Source organism: Alligator mississippiensis, unplaced genomic scaffold (genome assembly GCF_030867095.1).
Source record: "Alligator mississippiensis isolate rAllMis1 unplaced genomic scaffold, rAllMis1 scaffold_162, whole genome shotgun sequence".
NCBI lineage: Eukaryota > Metazoa > Chordata > Crocodylia > Alligatoridae > Alligator > Alligator mississippiensis.
Window position 1 is genome coordinate 21,642 of NW_026775300.1, and position 17,861 is coordinate 39,502.

At 45.4% G+C, this 17,861-nt stretch overlaps 1 protein-coding gene across 1 annotated transcript in view; it reads left to right on the top strand.

Moving 5' to 3' along the window:
* LOC102558228 (cleavage and polyadenylation specificity factor subunit 3) overlaps positions 1-10,149 on the top strand; it is a 30,350-nt gene extending 20,201 nt beyond the window's left edge. Inside the window, exons 10-15 of the mRNA XM_059720130.1 lie at positions 855-953; positions 2,721-2,815; positions 4,185-4,272; positions 5,981-6,050; positions 7,271-7,367; positions 9,951-10,149. Coding sequence (XP_059576113.1) covers positions 855-953; positions 2,721-2,815; positions 4,185-4,272; positions 5,981-6,050; positions 7,271-7,367; positions 9,951-10,052 — 551 coding nt within the window. The 3' untranslated portion in view covers positions 10,053-10,149. The remainder of the gene's footprint in view (positions 1-854; positions 954-2,720; positions 2,816-4,184; positions 4,273-5,980; positions 6,051-7,270; positions 7,368-9,950) is intronic.
* The last annotated feature ends 7,712 nt before the right edge of the window (positions 10,150-17,861 follow it).

Here is a 17,861-nt window from a genome sequence, read left to right on the forward strand (position 1 = left end):
ATTTCTGGCGGACTGTTCTGCCATGAACATCCTATCAGGCCGCCCTTCCTCAGCAGGGTGCAGTTTTCAGTCATACCCAGGGCCAGCAGTCTCCTGCCATCCTCCATAGCTCCTGCCCTTACCTCCAAGGTGTTCCTAAGCAGCCACGTAGCTGGTGGCATCTCTCTGGCTGCTGGCAGCAGACTGCTGCCCCAGCTCTAAAGACCTCGGTTAAAATGAAGGCTGCTCCGCCCCCCTCCTCCAATCCCAAGGCCCTTCTGGGATCGTATGCTAGCCTCATTAAGGCTAGCCCATACCTGCCAGCTAAAGTGGCAGGCACCAAAGGTACAAATCCATAGTATTAATAACCCTTCTGCTTTATTGTGGTTTGAGTTCTTTGCAACAAAAGAATTCCTTTTTTATTTTTCCACAGTAAAAAAAATTAGTGAAAACTAAGAGTTGGCATTTTCCAGGGATTGCCTTGAGCATCACAAGGGGTGCCTCAAGTCTAATAAAGAGTGCCTTAAGTCTAAAATGGTTGAGAACCACTGCTCTATTTAATAATTTGGTGATTGACTAGATTAAAAGAAGAATGAGTTTGTTGCTTGGAAGAGAACATATGTTAGTGAAGTCAACAGGAGAGTGAGGAGACTATACTATATAATTTACATCTAAAGTGCAGCCTAAAACACTGGTCTTTGTTCTCTTCCCAGTAATAAATTCATTCCTCCTCTTGTGGGTAAAAGAGAGGGGGTTTTTCTGTTGTTCGAAGGATGTATACCCTTGGAAGTAATAGTAGACACCATTTATCTGCATTGAGACTTCTTTTGGGGGATAATAATTTAAAGGGCCAACTTTTTTTTAAACTCTTTCAGATTACACTGATTTGGCAATGAGCACCGTCACACAAACACAAGCCATTCCATATACTGGCCCTTTCAGTCTGCTTTATTACCAGCTGCAGAAACTCACAGGTATGGTTTGAAAGATGTTTAAGATCTTTTGTTTTTCTTTAGACAGTGGTTAAGTGTGTGTGCGTCTGTGTGTTTCTTGAAGAAATCTGACTGAAAGCTTTTGCTTTACTCTTACAACTTGTGTGCCATAACACATTGTATGTTTCAAGGTTTTTTGTTAGATTCTTACAGTACCTGATGTAGCCACGGTACAAACATGGTGGGCTTGGTGAAACTTTCCTGTGCATATAATGTAATGAGCCTGGGAAAATGCAGAATTCCTACAAACCCTACCCAGATTTATAAAGTCAAGATCCTTCACTTCCAGTTCATTGATCAAAACCTACCTGATACTGTCTTTAATTGTTTTCAACCTGTTCCTAGTAATTAAATGTCTTAAGCCTCTCCTAAACTGCCACTACAACTTATGCACAAATAAATAGTTTACTCCTTTGGGATCGTAGCATTTGTAGTCTTATCCCTCTCTGCTCACTTACCATATTTACTCAAATCCAAGTGAGTTTTTCTTCCCGGGTGGGGGAGCTCGTCTTGGATTCAGATGCCAGCCTGGATCAGGCAGTGGCTCAGCACTGGCTTTGGCCCTGGGCTAAAGTCAGAGCTGAGTCACTGCCTGTTCCGGGCTGTAGTAGCTTGTTTGGCAGGGTAGAGAGCATGTGGTTTGGGAGAAAGTGGGGGAGATAAGGGGAACCTGCAGCCTGGCCCACAACCCACTGCTCCCCTGCTTCCAGCTGCCCCCTTACCTTCTGCTCCAGCTCTAGGCCTCCCAGCCCTGACCCTGCCTGGCCAGGGGTTGGGACCCCACTGCTACTGAGTGCCCTGGAGCTGAGACTGAGCTGCAGCAGAAAGGGGGAGGGGGAACAGGCACGGGGAGAGGCAGGCTGCGGGAAGGAGCAGGGGCTGGGCCAGGCTGAAGTTGTGCTGCTGGTAACTACAGAGCTGGAGCAGAGGGTGAGGAGGGGTGTGGGCAGGGAGTGGGAGGGCAGGCATGGGATGCAAGGCATGAGAGGTCATGCTGTAGTGGAGAGCAGGGGTGGGGGAGACAGAGTTGGGAGCTAGGCACAGACATGGAGCAGGGAGGTTGAGGACAGGCAATGGAAACAGACACAGGCATGGAGGGGCAGGTGGTGGAGGGGCATGCATGGCGGGGTCCAAGGGGCAGGGGAGTAAGGGCAGGGGCCTGGCTCCTCACCCCCCCACTTCTGCTTTCCCTGCCACAGCAGTGGGGGGAGTAATGGGGGTATGACAACTAAAATGGCCAGTATAACTTTTATTAAACATTAAAAACTGAAAGGAAACAACATCACTGGGGAAAAAGATAGATTGCATTATATAGGGCTACCTAGCTGCTTGCAGACATTTAAGAAAACAAACAAACAAAAAACATGCTTTACCAGAAGCAGCACTGCGTTACTTCAACCCAGCTGTGCAGCATCTATACAGATTGGGTGCTTCAGCAGGACTTTTGGTGCTTTTAACTAAAGCTAATTCAATCAGCTATTAGATAAAGCACCAAAAAAGTCCCACTAAAGCACCCAAACTTTACAGATGTTGGGTGAGCCAGGTTGAAGTAACACGCTGCCTTTTTTGGGCATGTGCGGGACTTCACCTGGGAACCTGCTGAGTTTAAACTAAAGCACCATATTTGGGGTTTTGTTTACACCTACAAGCAACCTCCTAAGTCTAAACCCCTCTGGGTCAGGAGGGTTTTCAGTCCTTTCATCTGCTTAAATCACTGCTGGTTTCTCAAATATGCCTGCTCAACTTTAGGTGATGTGGAAGAAATAGAAGTCCAGCAAAAGCCAGCCTTGAAAGTTTTCAAAAATATTACTGTGATCCAGGAGCCTGGCATGGTGGTACTTGAGGTAGGTGTGGAATGGGAGGAAAATATTCTATTACCTGGTTTCTACACAATGTTATAGATGGCAGCATCAGTGCAGAGTTTAATGTAGGCTCGTTAATTAGCTTCTGCTGGGTAGGGATCTACGTGTATGAGGGCACAGGTATGGTTTCCCTTGAGCTGTCATCCTGCATTGATATGTCATTTTATTCAGTGGTAGTGTAAGAGTAATGTCAGAAATTATGCGAGAGGTAAAGGTTTGTTAAGGTGGTGTCACAGCAAAGTTGGAATAGATTTAGACAAGCTTTCAAATGCAAGACATGCAGAACCTGATGAAGAACACCTTGCATTCTTCTTGCATTTGAAATCTTGTCAAACTTTACCCAGCTGTGCAGTTGGTCCAGTGAAAGGCATCACTCCAAGACATCCTTGCTTCTCACATTTTATGTACTGGGTGTCAGTTTCTTTTTATTTTGCTTTACTGTAGTCAGACAACCAAGATGTTGGGTGATATAAGCAGAGGTTTAATGAGCAGGGTTTATACCCTGGGTGAACCCTGCAGGAGGGACGTGGCAGGGGAAGGAAGGGTTCAGGGAGCACCAAAGAGGAGGAGGGAGCCACTTGAGTTTTCCCTACGCTAGGCCTGCACCAGGGCTGGGGTAGTGTGGCGCTAGGGATTCCAAAAACAATGTCCATGCTGCTGCTGCTACAGCATGATTTGCCCACCCAGGCTGTTGCTCCTACAACAGCAGCAATGTCCAGGCACATGGTTTCTGTTGATGTGAAAGCAGTGCTGTGGAGCTGCTTCTGCTGCCAGGGAGCAGACTGCAGGGGATGGGGGTCCAATTCTGGCACCTCTACAACACTGGTGCCTGGGACTGGTGCCCCAGCCGCCCTCCCCAAGTTACACTACTGGTTGTAAGCATTATTGTACTTGTTGCTAGTATTAGAGAGTCTTTAGTAACACCTTCCTTTATGGAAGGCCCTTGCCTATCTGTTTCACCAAGTGTAAAAACACTTTAAAAGTGATAATTCAGAATTAATACCCCTTTTCAGGCTCTACACCCTTTCCTTTATGACAAATAGTAGTTGGAAATAATGCCAAACCCACATTTCTTTCTTAAAGAAGGAGTATCTGGGTTCAATCAGGAGTGATCTCTTCAGTGAGTTCAGTGACCAAGCATGGAAAAGCATGGGGGAGGAGGCCTCTTGGCCCTAAGAATAAGTCATGGTGGGGAAGCGGTAGGGAATTTCTAGATGACTCCATCTTTAATACATAAAGTTTTGTTTTGCACCAAGATAATTCCCTGAGTATTACGACACTTTTAGCTTGCATTTTTCAGTTGGTGCTGAGTATACTGCTGCCCGAGCATAATCTTTTTATTATTTTCCAGTGGGTGGCAAATCCTGCTAATGATATGTATGCAGACACTGTGACAACAGTGATCCTGGAAGTTCAGTCCAATCCCAAAATACAGAAAGGTATTTAGATTAGTGTATGTATGTGTAATGCTTAACAGACCTTAACCTCTCTGGTATTAACAGGGTAAGGAAAATTTCAGCAGATTTTGAAGGTGGGGGTGTTTGCCTTTTTTTCTTTAATGTTTTGATGTTTTGTTGAAATGGTTACTGTTTTTTATTAGTAGTCAGATTTGTTTTTTTTAATAGATTAAGTGATTTACACACAAAAAACCCTAGCAGAATTGAAATTTCTGTGATTTGCCATGCCATACATATATGAATATTTATTTTCCCCTGAGACTTGATAGTCATGGCAATATAAACAAAGAAAACTAGTGTTAAGACTATAATACTGTAACTGTTATTTGTATTCTGGATGATTTATTTGTGTGTCCATGCATGTGTGTGTGTGCTTTTTTTCTCTCATATTTTTGTTATTAACTGAGGTAAAATACTGACTTAATTAAGGGTGTCTTAATAACTAACTGTATTTGATACCACATTCTCTTTACTGTGTGGCCCTACTTCCCTGTATTTTTTTTATATGGCTGAAGAAGCTTTTACTGTTTCTTTTAATTTCTCTTGCAAGGTCTAACTCAGTTTGATGTTTGGCAAATTTCACTTCATCCCTACACTTTTCCACCTGTAACATAGTAGGTGTTTTCTTTTGCTCATCAGTCCCTTTTTCCATTACTTGTATAATTTCTGTTTATTCTTGATACCACTTTGAGGTGGACTTTTCATCCTGTTCAGTCTGGAGCCCTGGCCTACAAGAATTTTTCCCCTTCCCCATAATGCACATTCTAAATAGTTTTTGTACTTTGATTTAGAGATTCCAAAACTCTACTGCACTTGAAGTCTCTAGGCCGTTCTGTTCTTCAGTTGACTTTACAAACTAATTTTCTTAATTTCATAGTCTGTCCTTTTTAAATAAAAAGCCTGAGTAGCAGACCTATTTTTATTTATCTTTCTACTGAATTTAAATGGGATCAATTTAGGGAATGGGGAGGGGGAGAGAGAGAGAGACTTTTGACTATTTAATACTTTATTATACGCATTTTAAAAACAAATGGTGAAAGTGCAAAAGTATGTGGCCCTCCCAAAGGCTGAGCATGAAATACATGTTAGCGACAAAAAATACCACGTAACCAAAGTGAAACTCCCTCCCCCATACACCCCACAGAGAGAGAGCAAGCGAGCACATAAAAGCAAGGTTGGTGCAGTAGCATTGTATATCAATGAAGCAGTACCAAAACTAAGTCTAAAATAGCATCATATTTTTGCTTTGATGTCTACTTTGTGAAAAATTTCAGCTAGCGAATCCAAGGAATGTTGATGCCACACCATTTACTAACATTTGAAGTAGGAATTCTTGTTTTGCCTTAAGTATTCTATGCACAGTTGTAACCAAAAGTGTTCTAGCTTGACACCAGAAAGTGTAGTCACGTATTAGAGGAAAAAAGAAAGTGAAACTGATTAAAATTAAGACTTTCTGTTGAATTTAGTAACATAGATAAGAGCATTTGTTCCAGTTACAGGTTTCAGCCTTTCTTTAAAATGCAGTTCTTCTCTTAGTATTTTTTTTATCATGTAAAGATTCTGTTCATATTTATAAATTTCCATAAAGCAAGCCATGCAGACTTTTAGGAAGCACATCTTTTAAATGGACTGTTTTTTCCCTCCTAGCAAATATCAACAAAAAGTAATTGATGGCTCTTTTATTTTTCAGCTGCTGTACATAAAATTTCTAAACAGGTAGATATAGATGTGTATAGCAAGAGATTGGAGATTATGCTTCAGTAAGTTGGCTTTTCATATTATTCACAGTTGAACATTATCAGTTAGAATTGCTAATAGTTTGCCATGCATATGCGATGTGCATAACATAGAGTTATGAAATTTATGACCTATGGGGACATAGTTATCTGTGTATTACCATTTGCATTCACATATTTGTATCTGCACCATAATTTTAAAAAATGCTGTACAAATTGTTATCAGGTTAATTTCTGTGGATCCCTGCAACTAAGTAAAGCAAAGGGATAAAACGTAATATATTCTGTTTGTTTAATTAAGAAATTGAACCAGTGATATATTTGGGGGGGTTTTTCCATTGGAGATGCTGAACATTGACTTCTGTGACAGCTGTGGGAACTCAGTATCTCTGAAAATTAAGTCATAACCTATTATGTGATTTTAACTACATTAATTTTGTATCTCTGTTTTGATTGGTAAGATCTTACCTTGTGTAAACACCTGAGTAGCAGCAGGCAGGAAGCCAAGCCTGTTGCCAGCTCTGCATGTTGTATAGGCTGTGCTGGGCCTGGGGATAAATAGCCCAAGAGCACACCAAGTCTGGGGCCAGTGCATGCTGACTTCAGGACCATATGCTGAGTCCAGGACCATGCACTTGCTCTGGAGCCATATGAAGGTCTGACCTGGCACTGCAGTCCCAGATCGATATGCCAGGTCTGACTGGGCACAAGGCCCTGACATCATCACACTAGGTCCAACCTGGCAGGTGGTTCTGGAGCCAATATGCAGGATCTGACCCCGGCATGCAGGGTCTAGGACCATGTACCAGGTTGGACTTGGTGCACTGGGTCTGGCTGCAGATCAGCCCTGCACACAGGCCCAGTCCAGCATGTGGATTGGAGAGGTGCAGTGGTAGTGTTAATTGCCAAGATTCCCAGAGCCACAGCAGTTAATGCTGCCACTGCTCTGCCCTTCCTTCCAGGCAGGTGCCAAGAACCTGTGCAGAGCCCTGTTCACACATCATATAACCCACACCTTCACACCCCCCTCAAATTTCTCCAGTTGGTTGGGGGAGGGGAGGATTATATGCAAGAAAATACAGTAGTAATTCCTCGCAGGAAAATTCTAAAGTTTAATGATTTATTCAGTGACTAAAAACAGACACACATTATGGTGAGGAATTAATCTAAAAACCAAAGATAATTACTCAAAGAACTAGTTTGCCATTTGGCTATGTTTTTATAATTATAGGCCTCTGTTTTAGGGACATGTTTGGAGAGGACTGTGTAAGTGGAAAAGAAGGCTCCATTCTAAGTGTCGCTGTAGATGGAAAGACTGCAAATATTTCATTGGAAACTCGGGTAGGTGTAGTTAAACTTATTGATCGTTGTTGTTTGTACTACATGCTAGGTGCAGCTAGGCAAGGAAAGACAAGAAAGTAGAGGTCAGAGACTTCTATGTAGTATTCTCTGAAATATTGTGTACCACTTCCAAAGGAAAAATTCCATATTTACCTGAGTATGTTAGGACATACCTTAGTATGTTTAGGAGTATGTTAGATATGCACCCCTTCTTCTCCTCCACTGCAGCTGTTTGTTTTCCCTGCAAAATACATGCTTGTATTTTCAAGGGAAGATCTTTTGTTCTTCATTCCACCTACAAAATACAAGATACCTGTCTTGTTTGGGGGCATGTGGTATGCAAAAAAAACCCAAAAGCCCATTCTGTTTTGGTCTGGCAAGTTTGATGGCCTTGATCCTTCAGTAATTTAATACAAAGCCTGAATGTCAGACATACACATGGAGAGAAAGAGATCTTGTCACTTTACCAGTTAGGTTAAGTAATAAAATTCATAGAATCATAGAAAATGAGGGTTGGAAGGGACCTCAGGAGGTCATCTAGTCCAACCCCCTGCTCAAAGTAGGACCAGCCCCAACTAGATCATCTTAGCCAAGGCTTTGTCTACCCAGGTCTTAAAAACCTCCAAGGATAGAGATTCCACATATCTGGGTAACCTGTTCCAGTGCTTTACTAACCCTCCCAGTGTGAGTTTTTCCTTATATCTAACCTAAACATCCCTTGCTGCAACTTGAGACCATTGCTTCTTGTTCTATTGATTAGAATGTGTTGATAGGCTATTTTGTGAAGATGATATACCTGGACATGCTACAAGGAAGTGGTGTTGGGAACAAATGGTTAACCACCTGTCAGCCTGCAGGGATTTGAACTGAAAAACAGGTGTAAATCAGTAAAAACCAAATGACTTAAAAAAAGATTGGGGAATTTATCAGTGAAAATCAGTAAAAACCAAGAATGTGGAACACTACTTATACTGGTACACCTGATGACTCGAATAATTTTGTTTGACATTTCTCTTTTGGCAAAAACCCTTACATAGACTTGATTATAGTAGCATGAATGCATTCTTACTGGCATAGTTTAGTTTGCTCACTGGCCAGATATGAGTTGTACAAAAAAAAAAGCATTCCTTCACCAGTGCAAGCTGCATCTGTACTTGGAAGGTTTGGTTTTGTAGGTATGATGGCAACTTTTTTCTGTTATAATCTGGCTTTGTCTGCACTGGAAAAAAGACATTGATTGTGTGAATCAGAACTAGTGTTTAGAATTATCCCTGCCTATGTTAGGCCTTCAGTTGCATTTAATATTACATAATAAAATACTGTACTAATTAAACTTGTTAATCATGTCTGTCACTTTCTGGTGTAGATAAAACTTGATGGGAGAGTTTGAGCCACTGTTTCACAAGGTCAGGTTTGCCAAATCTCATGCCATACATCTCTGATTCAGTCAGTCTGTAAGGTGCAAATCTACCATGCCTTCTGCCTCACTATTTCCAAGCCATGCCAGTGTCTCTTAATTTCTGTTCCCCTGATCTAACTTTTACCCGGTTCCTCTCTTTTGCTAGAAACAAAAGTTTCGGAATCAATTAAACTAAAAAGAAATTGATAATTACCAAATGTGACTACTTAAATAAGGCTTTATTTAATAATGTTAAACATTATATATAGGGTTGGATTCAGATATGGGCACAGTGCATCTCATTTCATTTCACATCTTTGTATGTATGATGGAGCTCAGTGACTGTGCTGATGGGTTTATCTATGGGTCTCATTGCTGCAGGATAGCCATCCATATACCTTTAACTTGCTTCTGACTTTGACTCATTTCCTTCTTGGCCAGGAAGAGTATCTGTCTTAGAAAACAGACAAGTTAGTATTATCAGGGAGAATATGATGTCTTCTAAGCTTAAAAAAAAGTTTTCTAGCGCTATAAATGTCTGCTGCCACTTGTCCTATAGTAGTATGACTCAAGGACTTACTAAAGTCAGTGGATTTCTCTGTTCAATTAAACTGCCATGTTTCAGATACCTACTGTGTTTTGCCTTAAAAAAATATTTTAATTGTTTTAGTAAGAAGCAGTGGTTCTATTCTGAAATAAACACTTTACCTTGTCAGTTGTCTGCAGGACAGTTGTCTGCAGTTGTCTGAGTAGGTTGCAACTGAGTTTTTAAAAGCAGTGATGTTCGCATTTCAATGCTAGTCCAAGTTTATGCCTAAAAATAACGCTGCGGGGGGGGTCACAAATTAAATACCTTCGAATGTCACTTGATGTGGTGTGCTAGTATTTAACTTTTGAATTGAATTTAGTTCACAGTCCTTTAGCTATTTTATTCAATGTTTCCAAAAATAGTGGCTAGTTTTGATATTTCTCAGCAAAACTAACATAAATCTTTTGCTGAACTCTGGTATGTGTGGACAGACTGCTTAAAAACTGGTGAGGCTGAAATCTCTCTAACTTTCCTTTCCATTTGCACGGCTACTGTAGGCAGTGCTTGTTGCTACTTTGACTCTTTTTTTTTACTTACAACTTTTAGATGGATAAATTAAGAGCAGTGTTTTATTCTAACCTGTCTTTTCGTCCAGACGGTTGAATGTGAGCCAGGATGTGAAGATGATGAAGCCCTTCGGGAAATGGTGGAGTTGGCTGCACAAAGACTCTATGATGCGCTTAGCCCAGTGCACTGAACTCAGTGGCTGATAAATATCTGGGACTCGTAAGACTGATTGTTTTTATACTTATTTTGAATATTATTTTGAATAAATAAAACATGTCTTTAGCTAACCCTATGTACTTATTTCCTGACAAAACTGCTTAGTTCTTGTTAGAAATACAGGATTAGCAACTTTACAGCAAATAAATTTATGTACAATATATAAATCACATGTAAAAGTATTCAGCGTGCATATACTATTTAATATGCATGTATGAATTTATGATTGGAACTTATGCATAAGTTAACAGGAAAAACGTGTCCTGTTGTTTAGTATTCAATCTGAAATTTGGGGGGAGGGGAGATTTAAGTGGGTATACCGATCTGTGTTTTTGCTTTGTGAATATGCTTTAAAAGGATATTTTTATGTATACATTCAGACCTATTTAGGAAAGCTTGTGAGAGCATGCTGAAGTCTACTTGAAGTCAATGGGACTTGAACATAGGCTTAAAGTTAAGCTCCAAAGTTAAATTGGAGCCTAGAAGACTACACAGTAGAAAGTTACGTTGACTTGTATGAGAGATACAATTCACTGCACAAAATTAACTTTGAGAGAGTTTTACCCAATCATTACCCATTATTACAGTAGTCCAAAGTAAATAGGCCTCATCTATGCAATTCGCTGCATGTGGGAAGACTGTGCGAAATCACAAAGTCAACGTAATTTTATGCAGGTGTACCAATATGCTGCTATGCAGTGGTTAATGAGATTACAAATATATAATGGGGAAAATTTGATACTAGTTAACTATTGTAGTTCAAATACAGTAAATCACATTGGTTAAGTGCCCAGAAAAGAGCTGCTCTCAAACCTGAAGGGCCTTTTGTGCCCAAAAACATGGCTAACATCTTTCCCAACTACACAGCTGGTCCAATAAAAGATATTACCAAAAAAACCCTTGCTTCTCACATATTTCGTGATAACTTTCTAACATCTTGTTAAAAAGGTCCTGGGGTGGGGGGTTGAAAATGTTCCTGTTTCCAAAGCACTGGGCACATCTACACAAGATGCTTAACTGCACAGTAGCTTAGTTTACTGTAAAATAAGTGTGTGCATCATGTACATGTCTACAGTCTTACTATGCAGTAAACCTCATTAATCGGGAGTAAATTTGCTACCTACAAATGCAAGTATCAAATTTACTTTTGATTAGTAACAGCACAGTAGCACATGTGTTGACTGACTGGGAGCAAATCTGCTCCTGGTCAGCTGTCCACCACGGGGCAAGAGATTGCTCCCTGCCCATGGGAGCTGCCTGCTGCCGAGGTGGACTCTACCACTGAAGCCTGGGCGGGAACAATGTTCCCTTGCTCTGGCAGCAGGGAGCTCCCAGCCCCAGCTTCCTGCTGGTTGCAGGGCTGGTACTGGGAGACACTTCTCTCTTTGAGATCACTTCAACAAACTCAGGGTACTAATGGGCAGGATCCCCTGGGAAGCCAGACTGAGAGGGAGAGGAGTTCAGAAAAGCTGGCTGTACTTTAAAGAAGCCTTACTGAGAGCAGAAACAAACCATCCTGATGCGCAGGAAAACTAGCAAGTATGGCAAAAGACCAGCTCGGCTTAGCGGGGACCTCTTCAGTAAACTAAATCACAAAAAGGAACCTTATAAGAAGTGAAAACTTGGACAAATAACTAGGGAAGAATATAAGGGCACTGCTTGGGCATGCAGGGATGAAGTCAGGAAGACCAAAGCACAATTGGAGTTGCAGCCAGCAAGGGATGTGAAGGGTAACAAGAAGGGTTTCTACAAGTATGTTGTTAACATGGGGAAGATCAGGAAAAGTGTGGGTCCCTTACTGAATGGGGGAGGCAACCTTGTGACAGGGGATGCAGAAAAGGCTGAAATGCTCAATGCCTTTTTTGCTTTAGCTTTCACAGGCAAGGTCAGCTCCCAGACTGCACCACGTAGCATAATTTGGGAAGGAGGTGAGCAGCCCTCAGTGGTGAAAAAAGAGGTTAGGGACTACTTAGAAAAGCTGGATGTGTACAAGTCCATGGGGCCTGATGAGATGCACCCAAGGATGTTGAGGGAATTGTCTGATGTGGTTGCAGAGACATTGGCCATCATCTTTGAAAATTTATGGTGATCAGAAGAGGTCCTGGATGACTAGAAAAGGGCAAACATAGTGCCCATATTTAAGAAAGGGAAAAAGGAGGATCCAGGGAACTACGGACCAGTCAGCCTCACCTCAGCCCCTGGAAAGATCATGGAGCAGATCCTCAAGGAATCCATTTCTAAGCAGTTGGAGGAGAAAAAGATGATTAGGAATAGTCAGCATGGATTCACCAGGGGCAAGTCATGCCTGACAAACCTGACTGCCTTCTATGATGACATGACTGGCTCTATAGATGGTGGTGTACCTTGATTTTGGCAAGGCTTTTGATACAGTCTCCCACAGCATTTTCACAGGCAAGCTAAGGAAGTACAGGCTGGATGAATGGACTGTAAGGTGGATAGAAAGCTGGCCAGAGCATTGGGCTCAGAGTAGTAATCAACGGCTCAATGCCTAGTTGGCAACCAGTATCAAGTGAAGTGCCCCAGGGGTCAGTTTTGTTCAATGTCTTTTTAACAACCCAGAAGTTGGCATAGAGTGCACCCTCAGCAAGTTTGTAGATGACACTAAGGTGTGGGGAGTAGTAGATATGCTGGAGGGTAGGGCTAGGATTCAGTGGGAGCTAGACAAATTGGAGGATTGGGCCAAAAGAAATCTCATGAGGTTCAACAAGTGCGAAGTCCTGCACTTAAGACGGAACAATCCCATGCACCAGTACAGGCTGGGGGCTGACTGGGTGGGCAGCAGCTCTGCAGAAAAGGACCTGGGGGTTACAGTGGAAAATAAGCTGAATATAAGCCAATAGTGTGCCCTTGTTTCTAAGAAGGCTAGTGGCATATTGGGCTGCATTGGTAGGAGTGTTGCCAGCAGGGCAGGTGAAGTGATTATTTCCCTCTATTCAGCACTGGTGAGGCCACATCTGGAGTACTGCGTTCAGTTTTGTGCCCCCCTACAGAAATATGGACAAATTAGAGTCTAGCAGAGGGCAACAAAAATGGTGAAGGGGTTCGGGCACGTGACTTCGGAGGAGAGGCTGAGGGAACTGGGCTTATTTAGTCTAGAGAAGGGGAGACTGAGAAGGGATTTAATAGCAGCCTTCAACTACCTGAAGGGGGGGTTACAAAGTGGATGGAGCTGGACTGTTCTCAGTGGTGGCAGATGACAGAACAAGGAGCAACAGTCTAAAGTTGCAACAAGGGAAGTTTAGGTTAGATATTAGGAAGAATTTCCTCACTAGGAGGGTAGTAAAACACTTGAACAGGTTACCCAGAGTGGTGGTGGCAGTTGCATCCTTGGAGGTTTTCAAAACCTGTAGACAAAGCTTTGGCTGGGATCATCTAGTTGGAGATGGTCCCTGCTTTGAGCAGGGGGTTGGACTAGTTGACCTCCTGAGGTCCCTTCCAACCCTCATTTTCTATGATTCTGTGATCTCCCAGTGCCATCCCATCATGGAGCTGGTGCTAGGAGATAAGGATCTCCCAGTGCCAGCCCTGGGATTGCAGTGCTTGGGCTGGGAGATCAGGGTGTCTGAGCATGGGCCCTGTGGTCATGGAGCTGGCTTTGGGAGCTCCTTGCTGGCAGAGGCTGAAGAGCCTGTTCCCCAAGGTCTGGGGCTTGGAAAAAGCTTCAGGGGTCAGGTAGGTCCCAGCCCCCTGCCCTAATCTGCCAGTGGGGTGGAGCAGGGGGCTGGGACCTGCCCCTCCTGCAGCTCTTTCCAAGTCTCGCCCCTGACAGGAGCCATGGCCAGGAGTTCCCTGTTCCTACCCTGCCCCCCCATACGCAGGCAGCCCCTGGGGACAGGGTATAGTGTCCCTGACAGCTGTCTCCTGGCCTGGTGCTCCCTGGGCCGGCACCTATGGGAAGCCTAGAGCTCCCCTGGTAGCAGCAGGGCCTAGGAAGCGGAAGCAGTTTGCTGCCATGAATAGCAAATCTGTTCCCACTCACCGGCATGTGTAGACGCCTGCCCGGGAGCACTTACTCGCAAGAGTAACTCATGAGTAAACTGATCCCAGATCAAATGCCTGTGTTGACTGAACAGAGGACACTTACTCAAATGGTTGTAAACTGGTAGAAAACGTCCTTTGAGTCAGACTCTACCTGTTAAAATCTCTTCCGTTCCCTATCCTTGCCCTACAGTACTGGTGAAACAGAGCTGTTAAATCATGTTTGTCAGCGTGAGCGTTGTTTGGTCGCTGGATCAGGAGCGAACCGTAACCGGCACCAAAGGGCTGGGCCGGCGGCTCGAACAAGCCGCTGCCTCGAAGCAGGCCCTTAGGCTGATTTCTGATGCCTGCCCGCGGGACCTGACGCGGCACGCTCGTCAGCGACAACGAGGAGACGGACTCCTGCCGGCGGCCCGCCCTCGACGGCGCGTCCGAGCGTCGGTCCCGGCCGCCACCGCTCGGGGCACGCGGCCCTGCCGGGACTAACGCGCCTGCGCGCCGTGCCATCAGCGCTGCACACCACGGGAGGCATTTTCAGGGGGTCCTGAAGCTGTAACTTTGCCCCCGGCCCTTTCTTTTCCCGCTTCTTTTCCTGTCTGCGTCCTCCAGCAATTCAAGTTGGTGCCAAGGCCGGTCTGCGCGGCGGGCGAGGGGAGCCGCTGGTTTTCCAAGTTTTCCCTCCCCTCCTCCCCGGCAGGGGCGGAGCGGACTCTGCGCATGCGCCGGACGCCTGCTCGGGACCCGCGCAGGGCTCGCGGGGAGGTCCCGCTGCGCATGCGCCACTCCGGGCCCGGGAGCAGGGCTGGTTGGGCTGGGTTGGACTGAGGGGCGGGGCGGGGCAGGGTGTCCGCCACTGCGCAGGCGCTGGGGGGGCTCGGTACGTGGGCGGCAGGCGGGCGCGCGTCGCCGGGGAGGCGCGGCGCGGCGGGGATGGCGGAGGTGGGCGCGTGTGGCCGGCTGCTGTCATGGCCCCGCGTCCTCCTGTTCGGGGACTCCATCACCGAGGTATCCAGCCGCCGTCTCGGCGTGGGCTCCCCCCGGGAGCGGCGCCCTCTCGTCCCCGCTTCCCAGGGCAGGCCTGGCTCCGCACGAGCCCTTCCCGGGCTTTGCCGCGAGGCCGGCTGCCAAGGACGGAGCGCGCCGCGCTCAGCGCGGGCAGGACCCGGAGCAGCACGTGCAGGGGGTGGCGGGTGCTGGGAGGCGGGCTCTGCGGCCTCCGAGGTTTTGGACACCGGCTGGACTCGAGACACCCCCCGAGGTCGCTTCCAGCCCCAGCTGGCCGTGACTACGGGAGAGGGTCCCCCAGGGATGAGGCGGCCGTGGCTTCCCTGCGTGGATCCCCGGGTGTGGAGTTGTAGAGAGGTCTGGCTGGAAGGGACCGCTGGCGTCCCAAAAGCGAGATGGAAGAATATACGAAAGAGTTGTGAACAAACTTCAAAAATGGGTTGTCCTTTAAAGGAGAAAAATGTGGAAAACCATGGCTTTTCCCTTGCAGGCTGGCAGAGCTCCAGGAGGCAAGGGGCTGCTTGGGCTCCCTGCAGCCCCACACACCCACCCCCTGCCGTGCACACGGAGCGGGGGGGCAGTGGGTTGGAAGTGAGGGGCTGGGTTGGGACTGGCACTCGATGTTTACAGATGTGTCCTGGTACAAACAAGGTTGAGAACCTCTGTAATTCTGAGGTTCAGTGATTCTGAGCCTTTTTTGTACCAGGACCCATTTGTAAACATCAGTGGCCAGTCCCATCTCAGTGCCCCTCACTCTCAACCCACTGCCCCCAGGTCCCAGCCCCACAGTGTGTGGGGCAGCAGGGAGGGGGCAAGCAGCCCCTTGCAGGCTGGAGCTCTGCCAGCCCGCGAGGGAAAAGCTGCAGTTTCCCATGTTTTTCTCCTTTAAAGCAATCCATTTTTAAAGTTTGCTCATGACCCTTTCATTTATGCTTGCAACCCACTTTTGGGGTGTGACCCATGGGTTGAGAAACACTGCTGTAATCCACATCTGATCCAAACCTCTGCCTGCAGCAGGATCATCCTTATCCAAACCATCCCCTACCAGCATAATCTAAACTCTACACCAGACTACCATCCACCCTGATGCAACACAGACCTAGCGCCCTAACCTGCTACAGGTAAAGCAGGGGAAGCACACCAGGCAGTGTCCTACCTCTGTTAAATGTTATCAGTATCTGCTCAAGAGGTCCCTGGTGGAGGTTTCCAGAAGATGTGGCCTTTGACTGCCTTGTCCTTGGTGCCGTTAGTTCTAGCGCAGCCTTCAAAAATACCATCTTCCGCCCAGCCGTGTTGTGAGCCCTGCTTCATGGAGCCCAGGTCCCTATGTTGGTGAGGTGGCAGGAGATATAGGGCTGCTTTCTGCCCTGATGCAGGATGATGCTGGTGTGTCCAAAACTAGATTTAGTACCTAATCCTCTGTCAGCCTTTTGGGAGCTTTGTAACAGGATGGACTTTGTGAGAGCTCCTTTCTCGAGGAGTTCCAAAAACTCATCTCTCATCTGGAAGAACTCAGTTGTGACCAGAGAGAAATCTGTGTATTCGAGTCCTGATGCCCTGTGTTGTCAGGTTGGCCAAAACATTTAAAATAAGATATTGATAGAATTTTACCACCTAATCCAAACAGATATCTTCTGTTTTTTAAAGTTCAGCTTGTTTGTTATTTTTTAAATGTAAGCATTTCCCTGCAGTGTTTGAAACTGGGACACAGTGGCATTGTGCTAGGATGCAAGAATCAGAAAAGAAAGACTTTAAATGGAAATGGAAGTGAACGCTCCAGTGGCACAGTCTGAAATGAATGACCAAACGTAGACAGCATAAATACTGAAAAGTAACTACAATTCTTTTGGTTTTGATAATCTAAGAAGTTATTAATAAGATGGGCAGAGGCTAGGTAGCCGTAGCTTTTAAAATTGAATTAATGGTTCTCTCCCCTATACAACTTGTCTTGCATAACTTTTGAGAGCTACTTATTGACTGGTCTGAAGTGAAAGCACAGGGACCACATTTAGAAATTATCAAATGATACTTTGCATCACCCCATCATTACTAGGTACTTGATTCGTGTAATCATTTAGGGCTCAATACTACACAGTTCTTGGGTAGACTGAGATCAGTTATTGCTTTGACCCTGGGAGGACCACAGGGTCCTTCTCGCAATGTGCACTCCTCATACCAGCAGTGTTCAACCCCTGGTCCACGGGTTCAATCTAACCACCGGCATTGTCTCATCCAGCATGTGGGGCTCCTCACAGGTCTGAAAATTTGGTGGCAGGGGAATGGTGGTAACTCTCCTGGCTGCCAAATATCCAGACCTGTGGGGAGCCCCGGCCCTGCCTACTAGATTGGGTGGCCCAGGGCTAGTCAGGCCCTGATCCTGTGATGCAGGGCTAGGTGGGAGTATCATGGATGGATGAGCTAAGATTGGGTGTGACTGGTCAGAGGCAGCACAGGGTCCAATTCTAGTGTGTGGGGCTTGATCTAGCTCGCAAACTGTCCCAAGGCCTCTCACCTGGCCCACAGGGCCAAAAGCTTGAACACCACCATCCTATGCTGTTTTGTAATATGGTAGCAAAAAGTATGTGCTGAGAGTGGAAAAATAAGTCTATTTGACCATTATGAGGCTAGGATAAGGTCAACGGTAAACTAAGGAAATGCTAGTGGCTTCCTCTTGAAAATGTGCTGGGGCACAAAGGAAAGGAAAAAAAGTCCATTAAGTGAGGGTGGAGAAAATAAAACATAGAGCAAAGAGGTGAGGTGCCATGCTGAACAGGAACCA